This window comes from Caloenas nicobarica, chromosome 17, assembly GCF_036013445.1.
Source record: "Caloenas nicobarica isolate bCalNic1 chromosome 17, bCalNic1.hap1, whole genome shotgun sequence".
In the NCBI taxonomy this organism is placed as follows: Eukaryota; Metazoa; Chordata; class Aves; order Columbiformes; family Columbidae; genus Caloenas; species Caloenas nicobarica.
Window position 1 is genome coordinate 10,696,191 of NC_088261.1, and position 26,458 is coordinate 10,722,648.

Sequence of the window (26,458 nt, forward strand, 5' to 3'; positions counted from 1 at the left end):
TAAGGGTGCCAAGGGCAGAACTTTCTAGAAAGTCCACAGCATTTTTAATTTACACTATAGCATGCTTTAAACTTTCTGGTTATTTGCTAAAGCACAGGTACTTCTGAGCCTGCTGTCTTTGACTTCAGTGGACACAGCCTGAGCATCCTGCTCTCTCGGCAGGGTCTGGAGCATCTTTGTGATGAGGAGAGACTGAGAGAGCTGGGGCTGTTGAGCTGCAGAAGAGAAGCTGAGAGGGATCTGATCAATGGGATCAATATCTCAGGGTGGGTGTCAGAGGATGGAGCAGACTCTGTTCAGTGGTGCCCAACGCCAGGGTGAGGGGCAACGGGCACAGACTGAAACACAGGAGGCTCCATGTGAACATGAGGAGAAACTTGTTTGCTGGGAGGTGCCAGAGCCTGGAGCAGGCTGTCCAGAGCGGGTGTGGAGTCTCCTTCTCTGAGACATTCAAACCCGCCTGGACCGACCTGTGTGATCTGCTCTGGTGACCCTGCGTGAGCAGGGCTGGGCTGGGGATCTACAGAGGTCCCTGCAACCCCAACCAGCCTGGGGTGCTGGGATTGTGTCTCTGCCAAGGTCGGTTCTCAGTGCAGGTAGCTCTGGGGATGGAAAGCAGCTGGTTTACAGTGATTTTTAACTGTCTGGTTGAACAGATTCCTTGCACCTGGCTCATTCACTGAGCGGCTTCCAGTCCCTGCTGTGGATGCGGGGCACAGCTCCAGGTCCCAGCTCTCTTCACGATGTGTGCCAGTCTCGTTTATCACTTGTTTAATATGGTGATCAGTCAGTTCTACAGAAAAATAACAGTATATGAGCATGTGGCTGGGGACATGTCTTTGTTCTTGGGTGGAAATTAGGTCCATGTGGGCAAATTCAAAATTTTATAATTTTTCTAAATTGTCTGTAATTAGCAATGTCATAATTTTGTTTAGCTTTTTGCTGGGAAATGATCACAAACAAGCATATTTGTTGTCTTGCACATCTGTTTGCAAGAGAGCATGACTTGTGAAGCACAGTGCATGGTACTTGTGCAGTGGGTATCTGACCTCAGCTGGTATCCACTTGCATTCCTTGGGACCTCATGTCATTAAATTTGACTAAAATGCAATGGTTTCAGTTTGCAAAGAAGCATAATTTTAGAGGGGAGGTGTGAAATACAGATTTGAAACTTAGTATTTGCCAGATGGATTAAAAAAAAGTCTCGGAAGCATTTAACCATGGATATTCCAGAGCTAAACACCGGTTTCACTGGACATCTGAAAGCTCCCAAGGGCTGGGGCTCCTCAGGTGCTGTGGGTTGGGTGGAGGATCTTGAGATTTCCAGGCACCCACGTGAACCCTGTTCCAGGGGTGCCAGGGAGTCCCTGAGCCGCGCTGCAGGATGCTGGGTGCAGGATTGTGCTTGGAAGAGAAAACCTGAAAGCCTTGGAAAGCCTGGGCTTGAGTTCAGTCTCTTAGGGTGTTGTGGCTTTCCGCAGTGGAGCCACGAACATAGATATAGTTAAAACCAGTGTTTCAAGCCTAAAACAGGTACAAGAAATGTTTTAGGTACCTTGACACTGTCCTGGTGGCTGACTCGGTGACGTAGATCCCTCAGCGCTGTGGGTGTTCCAAGTGAAATGAGAAATTCTGCCTCTGATGAGAGAGACCGACTGAAAGTAAAGGGCTGTCAGGGATTACTCTAGGCAGACAAGGCAAGGTCAAATATCAGTCGAGAGTGAAAACTGAGGATCAAGGGTGTGTTTGTCTGGAGCTCAAATTTGAAAGGGTATTTGTTAGAAACTTGTGAACAAACATGTGCAGAAAAGTGTCTCCTTTCATCTGGTTTGGTGGTGGCCTGTGAACCATAGCAGGTCTGCTGCCATCTCAGTCCTTCTCAGCTACTGGCTGGGGTGGGATGCTCCATTTCTTGCTATTTTTTGTCTGCACTTCCCTGCCTTTAGGTTCTGAGATCTTTACTGATTTCTGCTTTCTGCTGTTTATGAGGTTGTATTCTCTCTTCTGCCCATCTTCCATCTTTTGATTGCTTTGGAGAGGTCCCTGAAAGGTGTTGCTGGCGCCTCTGATTGAAACCTTCAGTGAGGCACAAATGGGAACTTGAATCCAAGAGCCTTGTGGAGCCCACTGTGGCATTGGGTGGTTTAGTCATAGAATCAGAGAATCATTTTGGTTGGAAAAGCCCCTCAAGACCATCGAGTCCAACCATAACCCACCCCTGGCACTGCCCCATGTCCCTGAGAGCCTCATCTCCACATCTGTCCAACTTTTCCAGGGATGGTGACTCCAGCACTGCCCTGGGCAGCCTGTTCCAATGCCCCACAGCCCTTTGGGGAAGAAATTGTTCCCCAGATCCAACCTCAGCCTCCCCTGGCGCAACTTGAGGCCGTTTCCTCTGGTCCTGGCGCTTGTTCCTGGGGAGCAGAGCCCGACCCCCCTGGCTCCAAGCTCCTTTCAGGCAGTTCAGAGATCAGAAGGTCTCCCCTCAGCTCCTGTTCTCCAGCTGAACCCCCAGCTCCCTCAGCCGCTCCCATCACACTTGTGCTCCAGCCCCTTCCCCAGCTCCGTTCCCTTCTCTCAACTCGCTCCAGCACCTCAAGGCCTTTCTTGGCGGGAGGGGCCCAAAACTGCTCCCAGGATTTGAGGTTTGGCCTCCCCAGTGCCCAGCACAGGGACGGTCGCTGCCCTGGGCCTGCTGGCCACACCAGTGCTGGTACCAGCCAGGATGCTGGTGGCCTTGGCGCTGGGCTCCAGCAGACTCCCAGCACAGGTCTCTGGTGGCCAAGAGGTCCCTGGCACAGCGTTCAGCTTTCTCCATGTCCAGTGGTGCAGTTCAGAGATCCGGGGTTCTGATGGGGAATGTTGCTCTCCCAGGCGGTGCTGCCTGTTCTCCCTCGGTGTGCCTGCTGTGCTCTGGGTCTTGGCTGGCCATGACCTCTCTGGCATCTCACTTGCTTTCCAGGTGGAACCAGGAGTGCAACCGCTGGGACCTGCCTCTGAAGGACATGAAAATTTCCCTCCTAAAAATGCAGTAACAGACCCAGAGAGCACCTACCAGATAAAGCAGCTGGTGAGTTGTGACCCTGATTTTGCGTGAAGGAGCACTGTACATTTTCTTGGGGTTTTAATCCATGGAATCCAGGCAGAGATTTTAGGGATTTAAGTCTTTTTAGGTGCAGCTGCTCTGCAAAAGCGGGAAGCTTGGGGAATCAGTAGGAAACCACAGGCTGCTGGCATGGAGAGTCTTGCTGGGTGGCACCTCCACGTATTGGGCTGACAGGGGAATATGTCACAGAAAATGAGAGGGAAACGGGCCAATAGATTCTGTGTTGTTTTTGGTTTAGTCGTATTTGGTCTGGGAACAGATAAGACTGGCCTGGGACAGACGTCACGTGAGGAGTGTGTCCCTTATGAGTTATTCCAGCAAACCAGGACAGTTCACTGTGAGGTTGTGCAGTTCTTATCGATCTGAGGAACCAAGGGTGGTGGCGAGTAACTGCAGGTAAAGGTACAGAACCAGCGGATGCCTCCTCTCTGTTAGGTGTCATTTGGATTAGAATAGGAGCTGAGATAGCACAGCTAGTGTTTCAAGCTGAATATTTTGCACAGCTCTGTCTTTTTGTCCCCTGCATCCTGTCCTCCAGCCTATTCTAAACAAATAGGAACAATCTGTGCAGATGGGAAACAGCGCTGTTCCCAGAAGATGAAGGGCTTGGGGAAGAGAGGAATAGATGTTTCATTGGAAAAGTTTTTTGGTTTTACTACCTCTAAAAAAAAAATCTGCTTTGATTTCTATATACTATTTATGTTTGTCACGAAGAAATTTTCTTAAGAAAATCAAACCAGCTAATAGAGCATTGGGTCTGAGAAGCTGGACTTGAATTTCTTATGCGTTGTAAGAATGTGGACATGCTGATCTACTGATGCTGGTTTCATGCAGGAATTTGAACTCAAGAAAAAGCGCAAAAAATGTGAAAACCTTGAGCATGAAGTGAGGAAAAAGCATAAAAGATGCAAAGAACTGGTAAGTATTTTCATTACCTACTGTTGTGAGCATAATGGTAGAAGAGGAGCTAAGTTGTTGTGTGCCTCTCTTGGATTCTCTTCAGTTTATCTGAGTAATGAATCACCAGTCTTGCTCTTAATTTGGACAGTGTCACAAATTTGGTGCTCCAGCCCTTGGGGCTGGAATTGTTTAATTAGTCTTTCAGCTGGCTGTGGCTTGAATATAGCTACATAAATCACTGGATGAAACTCCGTGGCCTTCGCTATTTTGAGGAGATAACTTGCCATTTCCAGACAAGTATCAAAAGATTTCTGCATCTTGAGATGGTAATTACCCAAACCCTCAGCCATTTTCTTGTGTTTCGTATTTGTTGGATGAAATCTTGCTGCTTTTTAATTTTTGGAGCTTTTGCAGGTCATATCACAGCATCTGTTTCTGCTTTGCTGAGCAGCGCTGGTGGCATTAGTGACTGTGACTATAGTTTGGCCCAAGGGTGCTTACCTTCTGAATAGATGTTTTATGTCTTGCTCAAATCTCAGTTCAGGTCAGTTCCAATTCATAGCTCAGACTCATCTGCAGTTCGTAGTTCCGCCTCGTTGTCTAGGTTAGAATGGGATGTTTAGGGAATAGGTTGGTTAGACAGTTAGTTTGTCAAGATCAAGAAGGGACCAACTCAGCTCGAAGTACCTGGGCTGAGGCTGCACACACGGGGAATTAGCTCTTGGGACAGCCAGAAAATATTTGATGATCCATAAAACATTGAGATGGGGAAATGGATGCGGAGTCAGGTGCGATTATGGAACTATTAAATTCCTCTAATACTGCACAGAGTTGCTGCAGATGGGCTGGACCTGGCAGATTCACTCAGTGTCTCTCTACATGTCCATGGTCTCCTGCCTGCTCAGAGACTTCTCTGAGGCAGCGCCAGCTGGCTCAACTTGCTGTGGTAACTCACAGAATCACAGAATGTCAGGGATTGAAAGGGACCTCGTCCAGTGCAATCCCCCCGCCGGAGCAGGAACACCCAGATGAGGTTACACAGGAAGGTGTCCAGGTGGGTTTGAATGTCTCCAGAGATGGAGACTCCACAACCTCCCTGAGCAGCCAGACTGAATCCTGGTTTCAGACTAGAGTCAGACATTTAAAACTCTTGAGTCGGCAGTCTAGTGCTCTCTTTAGCATCATTCTTCCAAAGGATTTTTCTTCCTTAACTAGAGTTTGTCAAGAATGCTCTGATCTTGAACCAACAGGGAAACTTGTTAAATGGTTGTAGGTGGAGATGGAGTTCTGGACTGCAGTATAGAATGTGACTCTGGGGCTGTGAAGCAGACAAGGAAAAGTCTTTCTCATTTTGGGCTTTGAGGCTACGTAAATGGGAAAAGAAGCTTAAGGGCTGGTATCTGCCTGAGCAGAGCTGCACGCTGCTGCCTGCCACCTTGCAAGCAGCGTCCTGCACCATCAGTCAGCAGGAGCAGGGAAGCTGCTCTGCAGAGTAATTTGGGGAAGTTAGTTGGGCCTTGGTGTAGTAACACACGCTATTTCTGGACAGGAGATCCAGCTGCAGGAGGTACAAAATGAAAATGCACGACTGGCTGAAGAGAACTTGCAGCTGAACGAGAAGGCTGGATGGGCAGGACAGGTAAAAAGCAGTGTCTTTGTTTGTCGGATGGAGCGTTAGCTTCTCTAAAATTTTGCTGAGAAGCACTTCCTAGCTTGCTAGGTGTTCAGGTTGCCAGCTGAGTAATGGTCGTGTGTCCATCTGTGTACGTCTGTCCTGCGTACCCCATGGTAACTGCAAGCAGAGCAGGTAACTGCCCTGTTTTCATTAGACTTTCCCCAAAACTTGAGTGGGATGCGTTGTCCTTACTTAAGTTCAAACTTGTTTTACCTGTGGTAACTCATTAACGAGTTCATGACCAAAGACGGAGGGTGGCTGGTGGGCAGCAGCGTGCACTGGTCAGAGGGTAGTGGAGCAGAACCCATCACTGCAAGCGCTGCAAGCACAGGGCGTGTTCAAAAGTCCTCAGTCACCCTTGGCATTTTTTTGTCGTCCTTGAAGAGGCTTTTGGTGGCTGATGGGGCAGGGGAGAAAGCCACAAATGTAATGCACAAGAGTTAAAAAGCCACTTGTCTGTCCCGTCTGTCAATCTTAGAGTCATCATGTTGACACCATGTGTAAGACTTCCACAAATTTAATAACTGTTTGTTCTAAGTGCAGGTTTTTGTCTTTGCTTAATAATCTGCATTGCTAATAGTCATTAAGCCATAGCGCACTCTAGAACCAGAATATGTTGCCAGTACTTCTGTAATAGGTGGAGGAGGTAAACATGGTTTCAGCAGGCTGCCCTGTCTTTCTGTACTGTTCTCGGTGTTTAATCCTACCATCTAGGGTTAAAAAACCTTGCAGACCTTTGTGCCTGGTTTTGTATCTCTTCAGTATGTAGCCTGTTCATATCCCAGTCCCTTTGTCCTGCAAAAGGGCAGGAGAGATGTGTCTGGTGGGAGAAACTGTGTGTGCAAATAAAAGTGTCCATCACATTGAGGACCAGTACAAATGCACATATTTGTTTTGAGCGGAAGCCAGAGGGGGAGGAGGTTCACGATTTTGGTATCATTGCAAGTTGAAAGCAGGTCTGCAAAACAACCTATTGAGATACAGAAATAGTTTTCTGTTATTTACCCAAGGAATACCTATGGCTACTTGTGCTAATTGAAAATTCTTTCTCTTCAGGTTGAATCTGAGAATGCTGACCTGAAACTGCAGGTTGTTTTGGTTACTAAGGAACGGGATTCAGTAATTCAGACGAATCAAGGACTCCAAACCAAGCTGGAGAATCTAGAGCAGGTGCTGAAGGTCAGTAGGATCCACACGGCTGGAAGGACTGTCCAGACACTTAGTGCTGCTTTTGGATGGCCCATGTTGTCTCTTTGCTTTTTTGTGTCCATCCTTTTGTTTCTGTGCTTCTGTTGGGAATTCCACTTCTGCGGGATCCTGGAACACGGCTTTCCAGAGTGGGCAGAGATGCTTTAGAAAGGCTGCTGCAGGGATTCGGGTGGGAGGGGAGATAAGGTGGCCGTCCTTGATTTAAGGATTTCCTTTGACTGTGTTGCTCTGGCCTGTCTTAAGAGTTTCTTACTTTCTTCTCTATTTAATGATGGCATGGAATACAGGCCATGTTTTGACTTCAGGGCCCATGGTAGGGCACAAGACAGTATTTCGGTCATGTCGCCCTTCAGCTGTCTGTGAATTGTTCTGCAGCACATGAGAAATGTGGCTGAGCGAAGGCAGCTGCTGGAAGTCGAGCACAAGGAAGCGCTGCTAGTCCTGCAGGAGAAACAAGAGGAGGTCAGACGGTTGCAGCAGGTACGCAGCGCCTGAGGGAACGGACATTTTACTCTCTGAATCCCTGGGAAGTGAGGGGCCTCCTGTGCCTTGTTTCGTTGGAAGTGCAGTGTATGGAGGAGGTATATGTGAGTTTACGTGATAAAGTAAACTGAGGACGAGTGTCTGCATCTGGGCGAACTCTGATACCTGAACAAAGTGAAGGGCTTTTCTCGTGAATGGCAGTTCTGTTCTCTCACTGCTGTTTGTCCAAAGACTGAAGATGCTTTCAGTCCATACAGTGTTTTAAATCTATAATGGTCTATCAAGGTGGTGATGGGAGTAGTAGAAGTGAACTTAGGTAGGCTGCTTTCTTAATTACTCCATTTCTTATTTTTTCTTAGGCGCAGGCAGAGGCGAAAAGAGAACATGAAGGAGCAGTACAGCTTCTAGAGGTAAGATGGAAGAAAACAAGATGGATTAATGGCTACAGATTTGATGTCTTTTGTTCTTAATGTCAGTTTTCTAGATGCCCTGGGTTTTGTTGGTTCTTGAGCAAAATGCTTTAATGTCTGGATCAGATGCAATGTGTTGCTGCCATGAACAAGTGTCGGTTGTGCTGGCCGAGTAGTCTCTGGGGTCAGAGTTTGTGGGGATTAAATCCTGGCCTGCTCCTCCTCGGAGAGGTTATTTAATTCAGATTGTGCCCAGCTCTTGCAAGATGTGTTAAGTAACCAACCTCAGACCTGCCTGCTCCATTTTCCAGGGTCGTCTGCAGGGACACAGAATACTTGTGTCCATGTGATTTGAAATTTCTTTTGTGTGTCTGTGCTGTATGTTTTTTATTACGGGAAAGGAGGAGAAATGTCACCTTCGAGCATAATGAGTGATGAAGTTTGAGGCAGATCCCTTGTCCCGTTTGCTGGGCTGGATCAGCTGCACGAGGGCTCTGATGTCCATGCTTTGCTGAACACGCTTTGCCGTGTGGCAGATGTGATGAGCACTGGTTTGGGTTTGACTTGAGTTATCTCGATTTTTATCAGGATGACTTTGGAGAAAACCTCAGCTGTGGGTTCCTGAAGCTGCAAAGGCAAAGCACCAAACCCTGGAACTTGCTGTGATGATTTCGTGGCTGCCAGAGAGCTGGGTTAGGTGTGATGGCAAATGGGGCAGCTCCTGCTCTTTTAGTCCACTGAGGTTTTCTGAGCACTAAACCATTTCACAGAATCCCAGAATGTCAGGGATTGGAAGGGATCTCGAAAGCTCATCCAGTCCAATCCCCCCGCCGGAGCAGGAACACCCAGATGAGGTTACACAGGAAGGTGTCCAGGCGGGTTGGAATGTCTGCAGAGAAGGAGGCTCCACAACCTCCCTGGGCAGCCTGGTCCAGGCTCTGGCACCCTCACCATGAAGAAGTTTCTGCTCATATTTAAATAGAACCTCCTGTGTTCCAGTTTGTACTGAATGCCCCTTGTCCTATCACTGGTTGTCACTGAGAAGAGCCTGGCTCCATCCTCCTGACGCTCCCCCTTTCCATATTGATCCCCATGAATGAGGTCACCCCTCAGTCTCCTCTTCTCCAGCTCCAGAGCCCCAGCTCCTCAGCCTTTCCTCACACGGGAGATGCTCCACTCCCTTCAGCATCTTCGTGGCTGCGCTGGCCTCTCTCCAGCAGTTCCCTGTCCTTCTGGAACTGAGGGGCCCAGGACTGGACACAATATTCCAGATGTGGCCTCACCAGGGCAGAGTAGAGGGGCAGGAGAACCTCTCTGACCTACTGACCACCCCCCTTCTAATCCACCCCAGGTCCCATTGGCCTTCCTGGCCACAAGGGCCCAGTGCTGGCTCATGCTCATCCTGCTGTCCACCATTTGAGACCAAGCAGGACGCCTCACTGTCCAGCACCTGGCCAGGCAGATCTCATGGTAGTGAGGCTGCAGCTCTGTCTGTAGTGGTGACACACAGACGTGTCAGGCTGATTTGCAACAGCTCTGTGGCTGTTAGAAGCCCAGGAGAGCTGAGTGAGATGGAAAGTGTCCCTGATGGAGGAGATTGCTCCATGGCTGCAAGGAGCATCTCCTTTGAAGGGAGCCCAACCTGCATCTGAACTGGAGAGCCCAAGAGTGTTGTGTTCCTGCTGGAGCTTGAAATTGTTGCAGGCCGGGTGAATATGGTGGGGAAGTGACGTTTTGTATTGTCCCATTTCCACGTCCTTTCTAGAACATCTTTTGGCTATGGAGGCAGGATCAGAGCTGGTATGGGTGCCGCTCTTCTGTCAGTCAGTGTTTAGCAGCTTCTGAGAAGCCTTTAAGGGAAGGGAGGTTTGATGCTTGCCATGGTGTTTTCTGAACTAATTAATTGAAAGACTGGAGAAGCTGCTTAGGTTTAAACTAGACATCTACCTGTGCAAAGGAACAAGGACAGTCATTTTGTTCTGTGTTTGAGAGACTGATCATGTTCTTCTGCAAGGGCCTCAGCAGGTAAATATTCTTGCTTTCATGTTACTGGTACAGAGATGCTTTATAAGCCAATGACATGAGGTGGACCAAAGAAAGAGAAATTGTCATTAAAAGCTAGTTTAATGTGGAGTGACATAATCATAGTCATCCCAGAACACCAGTGTAGAGCAAAATTAGGGGACTTGGGGTGCCTACGCTGCCTGTTGTAATTTTTACATGTGCTTGGGTTGCTTTTTGATGTAATATTAATGAAGAATGAGTGGGTACCATTTTCCTGTTGCAACAATTAAGTCACATGGTTGTCATAAGTGGAGTCTCCCTCCTTGGAGATGTTCAAAACTCAGCTAGACCTACTCCAGCTGACCCTGCCTTGAGCTGAGTTGGATATTTGATCTCCAGAGCTGCCCTCCAACCTCAGCTGTGCTGTAGTTCCGTGAGAAGGCAGCGATGGGGGTGAGTACAGGTGTGGATGGTTTCAGTGTGCAGGTATGGGACAGTTTCAGTGTGCAGAAACATCGTCTGAGCTCAGAAAACCATGAATGTTCTGGTCATGGGAATGAAGTTCACTAGTGGTTCCGAAGCATATACGATTCTCAGCTGCCTTTTGCGTGGCACAGATGCAAAAGGCAACAGCCTGATTTCGGGAGTCTGGTGTACAATTTGGGAAATATGATGAACGGAGCTTAACTGTGCTTGTTTTCCCAGCCCTAGGAGCAGGACTGAGCAGACGTGAAATCATGTCAAAGCCAGGCTCTGAGCTGAGCCTTGATTCCCAGAACTACTTGATCTCAAATGCGGGGAAAGATCTGGACACAAAGCATCCATTATTTTATGGGTGGCTGCGATGTCCTGGGAAAAGAGGGCTTGAAATTCCGCACTGACAAAGCATATTGTGATTTGGCTCAAAGCATATTGTGACTTGGAGGCCCTCAGAAAGTGCTTGGTTATCTTATTTGTGCATTTGGTATGTGGGATTTGGCTTTTGTTTAGCAAGCAGCTGCTGGTGGGAATGAGGTGGGAATCTCAGTATGAAACAACGCAGACACTGTAAGTCGGTGAGAAAACAATTTCATTCCAGCAGAGGGTTGGGCTATCTTTGGCAGATCGTTGATTTTTGGCTAGTGTAACTGCTGATGTGGTTTTATATCTCTTTTTGCTTTTCTTCTTGCTACCAGAGCACTTTGGATTGCATGCAGGTACTGACATAATCCTGTCAAACAGAACATTTTTCTCCTCTGTCCTGATTTTGACAGGCGCTTGATATTCTTGTTTGAACTATACTCTGGAAAAGGTTGCAAGAGTTCCACCTCCAGGAAATCAGTGTAATTAAAGGAGCGAGTTGAATGGAGCAGCTGCTTTCCTGTTTAAATGCTTTGCTTTCTTGTCCGATTAGAATTAGGAGCTTTATTCTTTTGGCATTTCCAGATTTTTAGAATTGTCCACCTGTGCACCTTCTCCACGGGTCACTTACATTTCAAGGTCTTTTGGGAACTACTTGCAGTCCAAGAGTGAAGTGTTGCCTTCAAAACCTAAAAGCAATAGTGGTATCTTTGCAAATGAAAGTGTCGTGGAAAAAAAGACAGGTCTTGCTGGCTTTGTAAGTAGTTGGGAGATGGGAAGCGGAGATCGTGAATAATAGTTTTTGCAGAAGAGGTGGTAACTAATGAAGCTACAGCTGTGCTAACCAGCCTGTTCACAAAAGGCTTGGAAAGAAGGCTGGTATGTAAGGGTTTGTACCTGATAGAAAACTGCTTTCAACGGTCCCCTTCGGATCTACCTGCAAAGAGCTGTGAGAAGATCTCGCGAGTAACGGGAGATTAAATGATGGTACAAGACCTGCAGAGGAGGAGAAGCAGCCATGACTCCACGTGCACAGGAAATACAATGTTTGAGGCAGAGGGGTTTTATAAAACGTGAGTTCAATTCGCCGGTCTGGTTAGAAAGGCAAGTACAGTGTTGGAAACTTCTAGGAAAGGAATTGGGAATGGCCCAAGGACATTGTTAGAGTATGCCCACATCCTGGAGAAGTAGCACCCACATCTACATGGAGTTCTGGATGTTCCTTTACTCCCTTTGGCCTTAGCCCTGCTTTGAGCAGGAGTCTGGACTGCAGAGCTGTCGAGTTCCCTTCTAGCAACACTGTGATTCTCTGATCTCAAAAACATATAGGAGACAATACGGAGGCATCTGTAGGAGAAGTGGAATAGAGCAGCCAAGGAGAGTGTGGAAGAGGACAGGGCTGGGCTGGTGGTGGTTGGGTCTCGCTTGGTGTGGAGAATCAGAGGAGGTTCCCAAATTGGTGGTTGACGTGACCCCACCAGGCTCCTGCAGCCTCTTCTGGTAATCACGCCACTCAATCTCAGTTGGGTGGCTCCTCCTTCTCCCCCTTTTGTGTTGGGCAAAGACACAAAAGCCTCCTCTCTCTCCTGTGTCTGGAGTTTGACTCCTGCTGGTTCCCTGCAGCTCCTGACCGTGTCCTTGGGCTCCTTGTCCTTGTCCCCTGCCTCCTTGTCCTGCCCTGGAAATGTGCCGCTCGCCCAGCTGTGTGTGAACCTCTGCGGTGCTCTGCTAGAATTACCCATTGTGTACGATGTGGTGGTAATACCTGAGGGGGGTTTGTATTATGTGTTGCTTTCAATAACACAAGATCTGAAAGACACCTGAGTAATTAGGTGTCTCAGAATTAAACTGTGGATTATCTGGACTCTTGACTTGGCCACCAGTAGGAATGGATTAAACTGTGATTAATAAATTTACAGAACCAAAGTGCTATTAAGATGCTATTAAACACAACATCCAGATGCACCTGCTGGCTCAGGTCTCCAGAGAAGATGGGAAAACCCTCTCTGGGTATTCGTGGTTTCTTTTCTCTATTAAGACATAATGTGGAAGGGAGAAGCATTTAAGTGAAAATTCTGAACTCTAAGTATATTCGAAGCCTTACGATTACAGAGGCATCCTGGACAACATGACCTGGTGAACAGGGAGTTGATTCTGAGCAAGGTGAGCATGCAGATGCTTCTGGAAGGTGCTCATGGCATCTGATATTCTCTTTTGGTTCAGAGGCAGTTACCTCTTGCCAGACTTCAGAGGCTTCACCAGGCTCCTCGTAGAGACTGAGAGCTCCTGCTAGTTGTGAAGGAAACAGTGATAAATGGACATGTTTAAAACAGATATGCCACAATAAGACAAAAATGCACACTCAGAAGTTAGTAAGGAGTGGGCTAGAAAGATTTTGCAGTACTCTGAGACCAGAAAAAAGGCTTTTTCCAGGTCAGATGTGTTATTTTTAGAGCTGCCTAAAAGCCAGATTTTCTGTCTCACAGAGTGTTTCAAGCCAGGATTTTTTTTTTTTAGTTGGAAGGAGAAAAAGACACTTCAAAAACATTTTGTAGAATGGAAAATTTTGAAGATCACAATACAGTCATATGTTTTGATGCATCTTACCTACGCAAAATGATGAGATGAGCCCAAAGAGAAAAAAGGGAACAAATTTCGTTGCTTGCAAGGCAGAGCCTGCAACTCAGCCAGATGCACGTATGCTGAATTAAATATTTTTGGCATTAAGTCAGTTGAAGAAGTTCTGGTTGGGTAATATATTCCCACCCAGCACTAATGCTTTTTGTTTGCTTGGTACCTGAAGTGCATGAGCAGGGTCTACACGGGACGTCGTCTGGGAAGCCAAAGCTGCTGCCCGGTGGGAGAGTCGGAAGAGGGAAAAGAGTGGCTGCGTTCTCCCGGGAATCGAGGGGATGTGGGGATGTGTGAGGACAGCCAGAACTCAGCAATATTTTGGAAGAGGAAGATCTAGAGATGGTAGAAAGAGAATACTAGAAAATAGAAACAAATGGTTCTCTAGCAGGAATGTGTCCTTCCCTCCTGTCTTTTCCTGGAGCAAGTCATCTCTGCAGGACCTGGTGGCAAAGTGTGTGTGCCGCCTGGACCAGAGAAGTGTTGTGCGGCACGGGCTGGGACGCCGCTGCTCTCTGCCCTTCCGAGTGCCAGGGGGGCCAAGGTCTGGAGGGATGGTCAGGAGTCCTGCCCAGAGTGCTGGGGGGACAGGGAAGGGTTTTGGGAGCCCACTGGAGCCTCTGGAGTGATGGACAAGACAGAGCATTGGGACAATGATTCCTTCTGGAGATGGGATTTTAATGCTCCGATAAACATGCAGAGCCTTTTCAATCTGTTTCTTTTCAAGACTTACTTATCTTTGACTTGTCTTGTCTGGTCTTGTACAGGGCTTGGGTAGGATATTGAAGTTCAAACCCCACATTTCAGGGGTCATTCCTAATCGAGCTGCCAGTCAGTCTCTGCATAGATCAGGACTGTCAAACTCATTTTCACTGGGGGCCACGTCAGTGTCGGGGTTGCCTTCAAAGGGCCAAATGTAATTTTAGGACTGTATGAATGTAGGATACTGGCCTCAAATTACCTTCAGCTCTTTGAAGGCAACCCCAAGGCTGATGTGGCCACTGGTGAAAATGAGTTTGACAGCCCTGTCATAGCTGATGAGTCTCAGGTTTTCAAAGGGCTGCCAGTTCTATTGACTGTTCCTGGGCAGGACACACCTTTAGGTTCATGAAGTCTGAGACCCACTGAAAAGATGCAGCAAAGGCAAATGGTGTTTGGAACCTCACTGGTGGTTCTGATATGGGTTTGTGCCTCATCTCATGTCTCTCCTGCCAGGCCCGGGTGAAGGATCTAGAAGACCAGTGTCGCAGTCAAACCGAACAGTTCAGCCTCCTGTCTCAGGAACTCAAACAATTCCGGCTTCAAACAGGAAAAATCGACCTTCTCACCTCCACGCTGGTGACTTCGGAGCTTCCCCTTGCTCTGTGCAGCTCGACCCCGCAGCCCCACTGGGAGAAGGGTAATTGCTGGAGATACCTGCAAGTGTTTTGACAAATGAGTTGTTATTGGTGTAAATGGAAAGGCATAAAGGAAATAATGCAAACATTTAGTTAACTTTTGGGTTCTCTGTCGCTCTCTCTTGTAAATACCTTTGGTTTATTTTTTAGTCATAAAGAGAAACTGGCATTTCTCTGACCACAGGGATCCCAGTCTGTTGCACTGTTAAATGAAGCACATTTTAGAGACTTGAGCTGCTCCAAAGGGTGTTTGCTTACTGATGCTCACTGCTGATCTTGTATTCCGCCTGTGGCTAAAAGTAACAGACAGGTTATTTTATTGCAGAATCGACTGTTCCTGGATTGCTCACTCACCAGAGCGCAAAGAAGGTTCACAATGAAGCGGCCGATGAGTTGGAATCGTTGCAGCGGGCGCCTGATGCCACAGTTGGCTCCCCAGTTGCTGCTGCCGGTGCTCAGAAACAAGCCAAGAAAGCGGAATCTCAGTCCAGCTCTTCAAAATCAGAATCCATGCACAACAGTCCAAAATCCTGCCCAACTCCGGAGGTCAGTATTGGAGTCCCCTCTGTGGCCAGTGCTTTCTGGTCACCAGGGAAAAAGTGCATTGCTGAGAGCACCAGGAACGTTGCATTCGTTCCCTCCTGGCTGCCTGAAGAAAATGGGGGAAAAACAAGAGAAAAGGGGTGGGAAAAAATGGAAGAGGCCTTGGATGCCCATGTCTGTAATGCTCATTTGAACGTCTTGCTGAGCTCTAGGAAGGAAACGCCTGGCTGGACAGAGCGCTGGAGCAGGGAGAAGGAGCCAAGTGGGGAGGTCAGTGGGACGGCTCTTGCCAAGCTTCCCTGTGACATCTCAGCTACTGTTAAAACACACAAAGGCTAATAATTGTTACTTTTACCATGCTGGGAAGGGTGTCCAGACGATTTTTGGCCTTGAGCTGTGGATGAGGGGCTCAAATTTATTTGCTGGTGCTTTTAGGTATTAAAATTGTACTCGGTGAAAGAAACCATGAAAAGATGCTGAGTTTGTGCTAGCAAAGGGATGAAAATAATCGGCTTTGCTTGCTTGTGTCATCAAGATCTCACAGACAGTTGTTACTTCTCCTCCCCAGGAGCTCTTACATAGTATACATAGCTCTTACACAGTTAAGCAGTGTCTGCTGTACATCACTTGATGTGACAATTTAGGGTACAGTAGTACTGTGAGTGGGGCTGGGTATGATGAGTGGGAGGCAGCTTTTGCTCCCCTGATGTATTAAAACCTTTGAGTCCACGCCAAGTGCCTCATTGTACACGTGGAGAACACTGAAGCCTTGAGCTGCCGGGGCACTACCAGAGGGTGCTGCTGTGGCAGGCAGCGCCCAGCGCTGTGTCAGAGCTCTGAGAAGCTGTTGTGTTCAGGGACAAAGTGAAAGTCACACCTGGGGAGGAACAGGTATGTGACTGATATCAATTCTGTAGTGGGAAAAATGACTATATTTTAGTTCAAGAGAAAGTTTGGATGCCTCTATGGAGAGATAAGGGCAGTAGTGCCTACAGCGGTCAGTGTGGGATCCTTGGAAAAGGGCCTGTGTGTGGAGCATTTGGCTTCAGCACCACCTGGTTGTGAGGACGCTCCAGGGCTTTAGCCAGGCTGATAAACGCCTGTTCCCTTGGGCTCTCCCTTTGGGTGTTACAGGGTGCGGGTGTTTGTTACCCCAGGACACGATGCAAAACTGCATTACGAGGAGTGCGCTACCTTGAAAAGGTGATCTGAACTCTTTCAAAGATTAACTTCGGCAGTTCATGTACTAGGAAAAAACCCCTACTTTGTATTCTAGTGCCTGTGATGGGTCTTCATCACTAGTACATTTGCCTTGAGGTCTGCTTTAACATGGCAGCTTGAATTGGCTCATTGGCACCATTTCAAACGAACGCAAGGGAAGTGCATTTCCTCAAAAAGGAGGACTGCGTTACAGAACACATTGCCACTGGATGTAAAATTCCAAAATGGCAATGAGATCAAAAAGACTGAGACAAATTTCCCGAAGCTGCTCTTGCCGGCAGACACCAAATGCATTCAGGGTGCAGCCTCCAGCTTAGGAGCTCCACAAGCAGCTGATTGCTGGAAACCAAGAGGCTGCAGTGGGAAGAGGATTTCACGCTTGCTCTGTCTCTTGTACGCCTTCCTTCAGCAAATGCACCAGCTGGTATCAGACTGGAAAGAGCTTTAGCTGGAACTGGTAGGGCCTTCTAATGTTTTGAAAGTACAAACCCACTGTATTGAATTATTAACAGGTGCTGGGGGGGAACTGCCTGAACAGAAGCGCTTAGAGACTTGGACATCTACGGGAGCTATAATGTCTCCCGTATTCAGATTACCATTTATGTTGCACGCAGGGAGGACTACCATGTAGAGGTAGCAAGAGGTGAATATACCAAATTATGGGTATGTAGGGTGGAAGAGCCCTCCAGAGTCTTTAGTCCAGTCTCCTGCTCAGAGTGGGACTGTCACCAGCACTAGGTCAGCGTGGCCATGGCTTTGCCCAGCTGAGGCTCTGAATTCTTCAAGAACAGAGATCCCCCCTCAGTGGGAACCTGTTCCACGGTTGCATCACCCACCTGGGCAAGGAGTTTTTCCTGATGTCTGATTGGAACCCCTGAAGCTGCAAGTTGGAGCTGTTGCTTCTTATTACTACCTGTTCACCATAAAAGTCATTCTTCCAGATGGTTCTTAGCCCAGTGGCCAGACTGGCACCACATGTGAGCTTAGAGGACTTGTCAGTGATGTTTGAACCCTTTAAGTGTTCCTTTACTCTGATTTCAGCCACATCATATTCTTCATCATGAATGTTTTTAGGTGGACACTGCAAGTGAAATGGAAGAACTGGATGTTGACAGCATCTCTCTAATGCCAGAGCCAGGCAGCCAAGGCCATGCGAAGCTCCAGGTGTTCTTAGCTCGATACAGGTACTGGGTCATTTCTTGTGGTCTATGAGGTTGGACAGGTTATCTCCCTGTTGCCTACTTGACCCTGTTCTCCAGCATGAACCACTGTTAGGGACGGGTATTAGAATCAGAGAATCATTTTGGTTGGAAAAGCGCCTCAAGATCATTGAGTCCAACCGTTCCCCCAGCCCTGGCACTGCCCCATGTCCCTGAGAACCTCATCTCCGTCTGTTCAACCCCTCCAGGGATGGTGACTCCAGCACTGCCCTGGGCAGCCTGTTCCAATGCCCCACAGCCCTTGGGGGAAGAAATTGTTCCCCAGATCCAACCTCAACCTCCCCTGGCGCAACTTGAGGCCGTTTCCTCTGGTCCTGGCGCTTGTTCGTGGGGAGCAGAGCCCGACCCCCCCTGGCTCCAAGCTCCTTTCAGGCAGTTCAGAGATCAGAAGGTCTCCCCTCAGCTCCTGTTCTCCAGCTGAACCCCCGGGGTCCCTCAGCCGCTTCCATCACACTTGTGCTCCATACCCCTCACCAGCCTCGTCGCCCTTCTCTGAATTCGCTCCAGAATGATCATTAGCTTAGACCATGTATCTTATTCCTCCATCCGATATTTGTGACCTGTTATTTCCTGGACAAGCAAATCCAAAGTGCTTGGCTTAACAAAAACATGGTAAGTTCATTTGTTGTTCAGTGAAGAGCACTGTGGCTTGGAGGAGAACTGGGATGGTTCAGTGCTTGTGAGGAGCAGATCAGATGTGATCTGTGTCGTCTTGTCAGAATCTTGGGCCCGTAAGGTCTCACTCAGCTCACGGAGGGGTTAACATTGCTTTGTTGTGTGGAAATCCCTTTTGAAGACTAAAGAGCAGGAATAAGCAGTAGGTGTTTGCAAAGATAAAGGGTTTTTATGAGGCATTTTCCTGTGATAGGCCCTCTGATCAGCTCAGGGATCCTTGGATAAGCAGGTTTGAACTACCCAGAGTCCAATCCTGTCACCAGTGTATTTATCATTTTCACGCTAGTGGAGGTTTTGGGCTGCTGTTTAAAATTTGGAGTCACAGCACTGAGAGCTGTACAACTTGGATCCTGAGGGTTGGAGAATTATGAAGAAAAAGGCTAGAAACTTTTTCCTCATTCACGTCATTTTCTTCTTGCGCAAATCAGCTCATTCTTAGGGTTTTAAGCTTGAGAATTTTGAGATTCTGTGCTGTGCTTGTCCATGACAGTTGTATGCCTGATGAAGTCCACCTTAATGTTTGGGGCATTTTCAATAGTTTTGTGTATATGGTGGGGTTTTATTTGTTTGTTTGGGATTTGTGTGTGTGTGTGCATGTGTGTGTTTTTGTGGGGTGTTTTTTTCTTTGTTTGGTTTTGTTGGGTTTTTTTAACCCTGTTAAGCCCGTGGAATTTAGAGAGCTATCTACATACAATAGCTAAGAGTGCAGGTGAATTTAAGGATGTGTATTTTAGAAATGCAGAGGCCCACAGCTTACCTACTTGGTACACTCAAACACATCAGGCATTCAGGTAACTCGGATCTTTTTTTAAACATTTTCTTGTTTAAGAATCATCACCCTGATCTGTTCTTTCAGATGTCACAAGGCATCTGTTCCGCTACGCAGAAAATTATTCCTACCTGCTATTTGAATGCGGAGTGATATATCTATGCTAGAATTAGGTTAGGTTATGGTTGGACTCAATGATCCTGAGGATCTCTTCCAACCGAAATGGTTCTATGATTATTGGTTTCTATATAAAACAGTAAACTAGAGTCTTGTCTTTTGTCTGTGCAATTTGCTGCTCGCAAAGACTGGGTGAATTGTAAACTGATTCCCAGTGAATTGTAAACTGATCTGAATGTGTTGCTATACAAAGTTAAGTCTTCGTATTGTAACATCTTTCAGCTACAATCCTTTCGATGGACCCAATGAAAATCCAGAGGCAGAGCTTCCGCTGACTGCTGGAGAATATATTTACGTGTATGGGGACATGGATGAAGACGGCTTCTTTGAAGGTGTGTTTTAATAGAATGAAATGTGACCAAACTGCTGTGGAGAGTTGATGTTTGTTTTTATTTTTAAAGAGTAATTTAGTGAATCTTGAAGTCTCAGGATAGAGGTTTTCTGCCCAAAGTTACTTTGTTAGAGGGAAGAGCAGATTCTGTTGGAAAAGGGTTTATTTATGTCACGATTGAATTAAATCTAAACCACGAAATCCTGTGATTTCAATGGGGATTTTACCACTGCTTTCAGCAGAGCTCCAGGTTTCATCCCCATACAGTTCCTCTCTTGCCATGGAGAGGAACATGCTCAGCCCTGGGCACCTGTAGATGGGCTGTTCCCCTGCCCGGTGCCTGCGCTGTGAGCGGCTGGTGGCCCTGGTGACCTCCTGCTCTGCTGGCAGAACAGAAACTGAGCAGCCCCAACCACAGTCGTTACCCCGTTTGGTGTCGCACGGTGTGTTTGTGTAATTGGCATCTTGGAAAACATGATCCTGCTTGAGTAATAGGCAGATGGGATTGAAACCAAGAATTGTGGGCTGTAAATTCATAATTAAATTTCTTTGTGGAGCTGGTTACTTAATGGGATGAAGGATCCTTGTTCCCTGAGGTGCTTTGCAAGAGCTGAGGCAAATGCATGCCGTGTCGCACTGCTTGCTCTTTGACTGTCCTGGCTCGCTCTTTCTTTCTATTTCCAAGCTTCTCATGTATTTATCTCTTTGTTTGTTTGTTTATTGTTTAAAGAATAAAGAGGTTATTCTTTACTAACTTTTTCTGCTTTCCCCGCTTTCCATTGATTTGCTGTAGGTAGAGTTTGAAAGGGGAAAGTAAGTGCAATCCCGCTCATTTGACTGTGATGTGGCGGTTCTTGCACGTACCAAGAGTGCTGTATGTGGGTCCTGTGGGACAGCTTGGCCGCAGAAGCTGGCCTAACAAAGGAGGGAACTAAAAAGAAGGCCAGAGCTGAATACAGAGCTGGAAAGATGGACTTTGATGAGGAAGTACCACAAACCCCAGATCTGTGTGGCTGAGAGAAGACATAAAATCATCAATCTGTATGGTTTGGGAAGCCTAGAAAAAGACACTTAAGTCAGTGAAGGAGCTGTGACGAGGAATAATAGGATAATGAAGAAGGAAAAACATGTAAGCTAATTACACAGACCAAGTTTGTAGTTAGTTTGCTCTGGAGTGTGTGGAGCAGTGAGTGTTCTCGTTTTGGCGGTTAGGATCTAACTAGGGCAGCCTTAGCAAATGCAGGAAACTTGGCCAGGAATAAACCTCCCAGAGGGTTTGTCATTCCCGCCTGCAGTGCGGTGGTGACCTAGCGCAGACATTGTCACGTTGTCCTCACAGATGGGGTGGAAGGCTGACCGGTAGGTGCAGTGGTAACAGGTTTCCTGTTTTCTGTTTAGGGGAGCTGATGGACGGCCGGCGAGGGCTGGTCCCCTCCAATTTTGTTGAGCGAGTTTCAGATGATGACCTCATGACGTTTCTGCCTTCGGAGCTGAATGATCTCACCCATAGCTCATACCAGGAGAAAGGTTTTATCAGTGCGAGCACCAGCAGTGGAGATAAGAGTGATCTCTCCGTTGAAGAGAGTAGCATCAGCCCGCTGACCAGTAGAGCAGAAGGAGACCAGGAGGAACCCATTAGTCACACAGCAGTGCCTTACCCCAGAAAACTGACCCTGATCAAGCAGCTTGCCAGAAGCATAGTTGTAGGCTGGGAACCACCGCTTGTACCCGCTGGCTGCCCAGATGTACAAAGCTACAACATCTATGTGGATGAGGAGCTACGTCAAAACGTGAAGAGTGGCTTTCAGACCAAAGCAGTGATTGAAAAGCTGGATTTAAAGAGCAAGGCTTACCGCGTGTCTGTGCAGAGCGTGACAGAGCAAGGCAGTTCTGATAAACTGCGGTGCACTTTCTTTGTGGGCCAAGATTTTGGTGTGGCACCGACTATGCTGAAAGTCCGAAGCGTCACTGCCACGTCGGCGGAGGTGACGTGGCTTCCCTGCAACAGCAATTACAACCACGCGGTGTATCTCAACGGGGAGGAGTGTGACATAACCAAACCTGGGGTGTACTGGTACACCTTCCGCAACCTGCAGCCCAGCACTGCGTACGTGGCCAAGCTGGAGGCCCGGCCCTTGCAGAGCCCTTGGGAAGAGCCCCCCGAGGGGCAGGAGCAGAGCTCGGCTGTGATCCACTTCACCACCCCGCTGGCAGGTACCGGAGCAGTCATGCCCTTTCCCGCTGTGCATGGAGGGCTCGGAGCAGCGGCTCTGTCGCTACTTTGCTATGAAGCCTTGGGCTGAAGGGAAGCAAAGTTCTTTAGGTCCCAAAGCCTGAGATGCTGTCCTGTTTTGTCTTGATGTTGTCCTTCCTTTATTTTAAAATTTATTATCTCTTTTGTTTTCATTTGCTCTGGGAAGACATGCCCTTTGCTGATTTTTACAGCATGCCTCTCAGGGCATGGAAGATCTGGTTTGCCATGACCTTGCTTTAAGGTTTGCTGCATCTTGGCCTCAGCTATTTTTGCAAAGTTCTGTTTTCTGTGCATCACAGCCTTCACAGAACAAGAGCACTTTATTTTATCTGGTTCTGTCTATCATTTCCCATGACTAGCTTGGCTATTCTAGTGCCGTTCTGCAGTGGCGAGTATGATGTGTGAGTTTCCTCTTTGATTCTAACCGAGGTTTAGCTTAGCTCTGTGCTGTAGTGAGGTAAGCAAGAAGAAAATCTGTTTGGTCTCTCGCAGGCACACCTGATGCTCCTTTGGATGTCCAGGTAGAAGCTGGTCCCTCACCAGGTATCCTCGTGATCAGCTGGTTACCTGTCACCATCGATGCCAAAGGATCTTCCAATGGAGTTCGAGTCACCGGTTACGCAGTGTACGCGGATGGACAGAAGGTATCGTGCTGGCGCTGGGCAAGGTTGGCGTTGGTCAAGAGGATGGACCAGGCTCTGTTCAGTGGCGCCCAACGCCAGAGTGAGGGGCAACGGGCACAGACTGAAACACAGGAGGCTCCATGTGAACATGAGGAGAAACTTGTTTGCTGGGAGGTGCCAGAGCCTGGAGCAGGCTGCCCAGAGCGGGTGTGGAGTCTCCTTCTCTGGAGACACTCAAACCCGCCTGGCCCGACCTGTGTGATCTGCTCTGGTGACCCTGCATGAGCAGGGCTGGGCTGGGGATCTACAGAGGTCCCTGCGACCCAACCAGCCTGGGGTGCTGGGATTGTGTGGGGGCTGGAGGCTGGTGCAGGGGCAGGGGCTCCAGACCTGGACAGCAGCTGGTGACAGAACCAGTCAGCCCCAACACGTGGTGAATATTAATATCACCAAGGTGCTCCTGTGACCGAGCAGGACTGAGCAGCACTTTGTGTGTGTGTGAGAGGTAAAGAAAAAGGAAGACAAAGGTCTTTTCTAATAAATACATCATTAGCATGGTGTGTGGGGACCAGCCTGGCTGCAGGTTGTTAATGTATGTCTGATCCAGACTGTGGGATGCTGAGTAAGAGACACAGTTACAGCAGAACACAACCACGCTGGTCGAACGGTGTTTCATGCTGGCATTAGTAAGGACACTCTTTGTTCCTCATTAGAGGGCTTAGTTTGTTAATTTGCTTCTAAGCTCTTTAGCACATAGTAGCGATTCCTTGCTGTTGGCTAACTTTCCTGGGTATTTTTAATGCTGGTATTACAGTGTCTTCCTTCTGCCAGGTTCCTGGTGTGTCCATCTGAAACACAGGTGGGGATGAGATGCAATGACACTGTTGGTGCCAGTAAACCTTGGGAAAGCTACCAAATAAGCTCATCTCTGTCAGCGGTGTTATACCCAGAGGTTGTGGTTTGGTTAAAATGAAGAGCAATTAAAATGCCGCTTTTAAAAAACAAATTTTCCCATGCTCTCTGTGTAGGCAATAGATAGTGAGAAAAAAATGGAGAAGGTAGAAAATACAGAAAAATTGTAACTGTGGTAAAACACAGAGAAATATGGAAAAGTTTCAAAAAGGCTGATCCACTAAGAATGCCATGAGAAGACAAGGACAGTCCTTGGCCTGGAAAGGAATGATACCTGAGAAGGGACAATGCTTGGGCTGTTTGTTTTGACTGATGCACACCAGAAAAGACATCAGTTCAGGACAAGTACACAGCCTTGCCCCTACCGGGGCGTGTGTCTCGGGACTGCAAGGGCTGACGTGTAGTTCAACCCTTTCATAGATTAGGTACAGGCGAAGGAAGAGGTGTACAGACACCCCAGGGTCCGGTATGAATACTGGTAAAGAGCCTCCAAGGATATTCTGTATTAAAAGTGGCCCGTGGTTTTCCGCACGCATGATGTTGTGCTGTTGGCCGTGGGAGAAGGAAGGCACAGCTGTGTGAAGGAGCACAGTGCAAAACTGTGGGGCTGTGGGGATGATTGCTCTTTTATCATGGAAATGCTTTTTCCTCTGCACAGGTCAAAAAAGGAGGACTCTGGGAAGGCAGGCAAAAGGGAGGCCAAAAAAGGGGATGGCCTTTTAAAGCATGGGGAACAAGGGGAGTTAAAACATGGAGTAGGAAGGAATATAGTTGTATTTTGTAGAATATCCAGTTTCTCAAATGATTGTGGTAACAGTTTCTCTTTACTGTTCATTCTTCCCTGATATTGAGAGGAAGAGTGGAAATTCTGCACGTCTGCTTTCAAGAGCTTTGGGGTCTGTTGTTAACTTTGGCTTCAGGAATTGTCAGTTTTAGAAGGGCTGAGATGTGCACAATAAATAATTGCTCTCTGGTGGGTTTTTTTGTTTTGGTTTTTTTTTTGCTTGCAGGTAATAGAAGTTACTTCTCCAACAGCTGGGAGTGTCCTGGTGGATTTGTCCCAGCTTCAGATGTTCCAGGTGTGCCGGGAGGTTTCTGTGAGAACGATGTCTCTGTATGGGGAGTCAGTGGACTCAGTTCCAGCCCAGATTTCCTCAGTCTTGCTGCGAGCCTCCCACCGCTCCTCACCTTCCCGTTCTGCTCTTTCTACCACTTTTACCTCTCGACCGCCCCGTGGAGAACCCAGGGGCCCTCTGCCTGCACGCAGCCCACCCACGCACCAGGCGGCTGCGCTCCTGCTTCAACAAAAAGCTCCCACTGATAACTCAGATGCCAAATTGACTGATCCCTCCTCCAACCGCGACGGCTCAGCACCGTCTTTGCCAGAGAAAGCCTCTTCGCCGCCGCACCTCTCCTCTCTTGGTGCTTCCTTGGTGCAGGTTTCAGGCGCTTCTCCACAGGGATTGGACGCTGCACGAGACAAGAAATCCCTGAGTGTGCCTCCTCAGCAAGCTGGCGGCACCGTGCTCCCCACCGAGGGCACAGAGCCTGTCCCTTCGAGGGACGCAGAATTGCAAGGCCCAGGCAAAGGGACGGAGGTGCAGGTGAGTTTATTGATCCACCTCCTGCACAGTATCACATGTGCCGGGAAGGAGAATGGATCGTTTTGGGGAATGGAATGAAATCCCACTGAGCATCTTACTGTAACACACCTTTGTGCTGTGTCTGGCAACCCAGCAGGGAGAACTGGCTCCTGTGGTGGACCTGGAAGAGCAGATGAAGCTCATCGCTCGATGTGTGCAAGCAGATCAGGAACAGAGTCAGGAAAGCAAGAATTTGTCAGAGATTGAAGGTGGAAAGCATGTTCCTGCTGATGGCGATGTCAGTGCTAGTCTGGCATTGCTGTGCTCTCTGCTTGAGGGGCTCTTCTCCAGTCTCGTGGGCTTGCACAACGCAGAGTTGGCACTTGGGCACGACGGGCACCTTAGTGGCCTGCACAGCAAGGTAGCCGTGTCTGGGAATTTGGAATCCTGAAGGGTGGATGAGTGATTCCAGGGCTTGTTTAGGACAGCGGGGAGGATGTCTGAGAGCCCCAGGAGAAAACAGGTAGATGGTCGATTAGGTGATCATTCTATGACAAGAGGGAAATGAGTCCTGTTGATATGGGATGTATTATATCAGGAAAAGGGATCTTTTTCCCATTCTGACCTTTGACATTTGAGAGAGCTGGGGCTGTTGAGCTGCAGAAGAGAAGCTGAGAGGGATCTGATCAATGGGATCAATATCTCAGGGTGGATGTCAGAGGATGTTCCAGACTCTGTTCAGTGGTGCCCAACGCCAGGGTGAGGGGCAACGGGCACAGACTGAAACACAGGAGGCTCCATGTGAACATGAGGAGAAACTTGTTTGCTGGGAGGTGCCGGAGCCTGGAGCAGGCTGCCCAGAGCGGGTGTGGAGTCTCCTTCTCTGGAGACATTCAAACCCGCCTGGCCCGACCTGTGTGATCTGCTCTGGTGACCCTGCATGAGCAGGGCTGGGCTGGGGATCCACAGAGGGCCCTGCAACCCCAACCAGCCTGGAGTTTTGGGATTCTGTGACTCAGGAGTGCTTCAAACTCTTAAATTCAGCATGACCTTGTTCGTCATGACAGGGTGAGCTTGCAAAGGCTCAAGTTTAGACAAAAGCAGGGAAGACTTCTGATAATTGCTAGAGCATCAGCAGCTGTGCGGGCCCAAGACCAAAGGCCAGGTAAATACATGGAAGAATTGAGATGTCGAGTCCAAAATTTCTATGATTATTCTTCAGCCTCTGGTCATTTGCGGTACCTCAGGTCAATTGTTGTGTTTCATTTGCCAACATTTAGAGGTCGGGTGTAGATGGCTACACAGGGGTGGGTCACTTCACCTGCTTTGTAGTCAGTGGAGTGAAATGGGCACTTCCAGGGTGTGAATCACCCTTCTTGCTTGGGATGCGTGTCCTCACTGGGCTGTCAACAAAGAGGAACAGGGCAGAAGGGTCCCAGCTGTCAGATTAAACGTGAGATCCAGAGCTCTGTCCCATCCCAGCTGGGCTGGGGTA

At 48.2% G+C, this 26,458-nt stretch overlaps 1 protein-coding gene across 1 annotated transcript in view; it reads left to right on the plus strand.

Annotated features, from left to right (window-relative positions):
• The window catches only part of TSPOAP1 (TSPO associated protein 1), a 74,875-nt gene that overhangs the window by 23,244 nt on the left and 25,173 nt on the right, over positions 1-26,458 (plus strand). Inside the window, exons 6-18 of the mRNA XM_065646840.1 lie at positions 2,963-3,070; positions 3,941-4,024; positions 5,556-5,645; positions 6,738-6,860; positions 7,266-7,370; positions 7,733-7,783; positions 14,474-14,657; positions 14,981-15,201; positions 17,494-17,603; positions 19,483-19,592; positions 20,990-21,805; positions 22,338-22,489; positions 24,391-24,984. Of these exons, the coding sequence (XP_065502912.1) occupies positions 2,963-3,070; positions 3,941-4,024; positions 5,556-5,645; positions 6,738-6,860; positions 7,266-7,370; positions 7,733-7,783; positions 14,474-14,657; positions 14,981-15,201; positions 17,494-17,603; positions 19,483-19,592; positions 20,990-21,805; positions 22,338-22,489; positions 24,391-24,984 (2,748 nt within the window). The remainder of the gene's footprint in view (positions 1-2,962; positions 3,071-3,940; positions 4,025-5,555; positions 5,646-6,737; positions 6,861-7,265; positions 7,371-7,732; positions 7,784-14,473; positions 14,658-14,980; positions 15,202-17,493; positions 17,604-19,482; positions 19,593-20,989; positions 21,806-22,337; positions 22,490-24,390; positions 24,985-26,458) is intronic.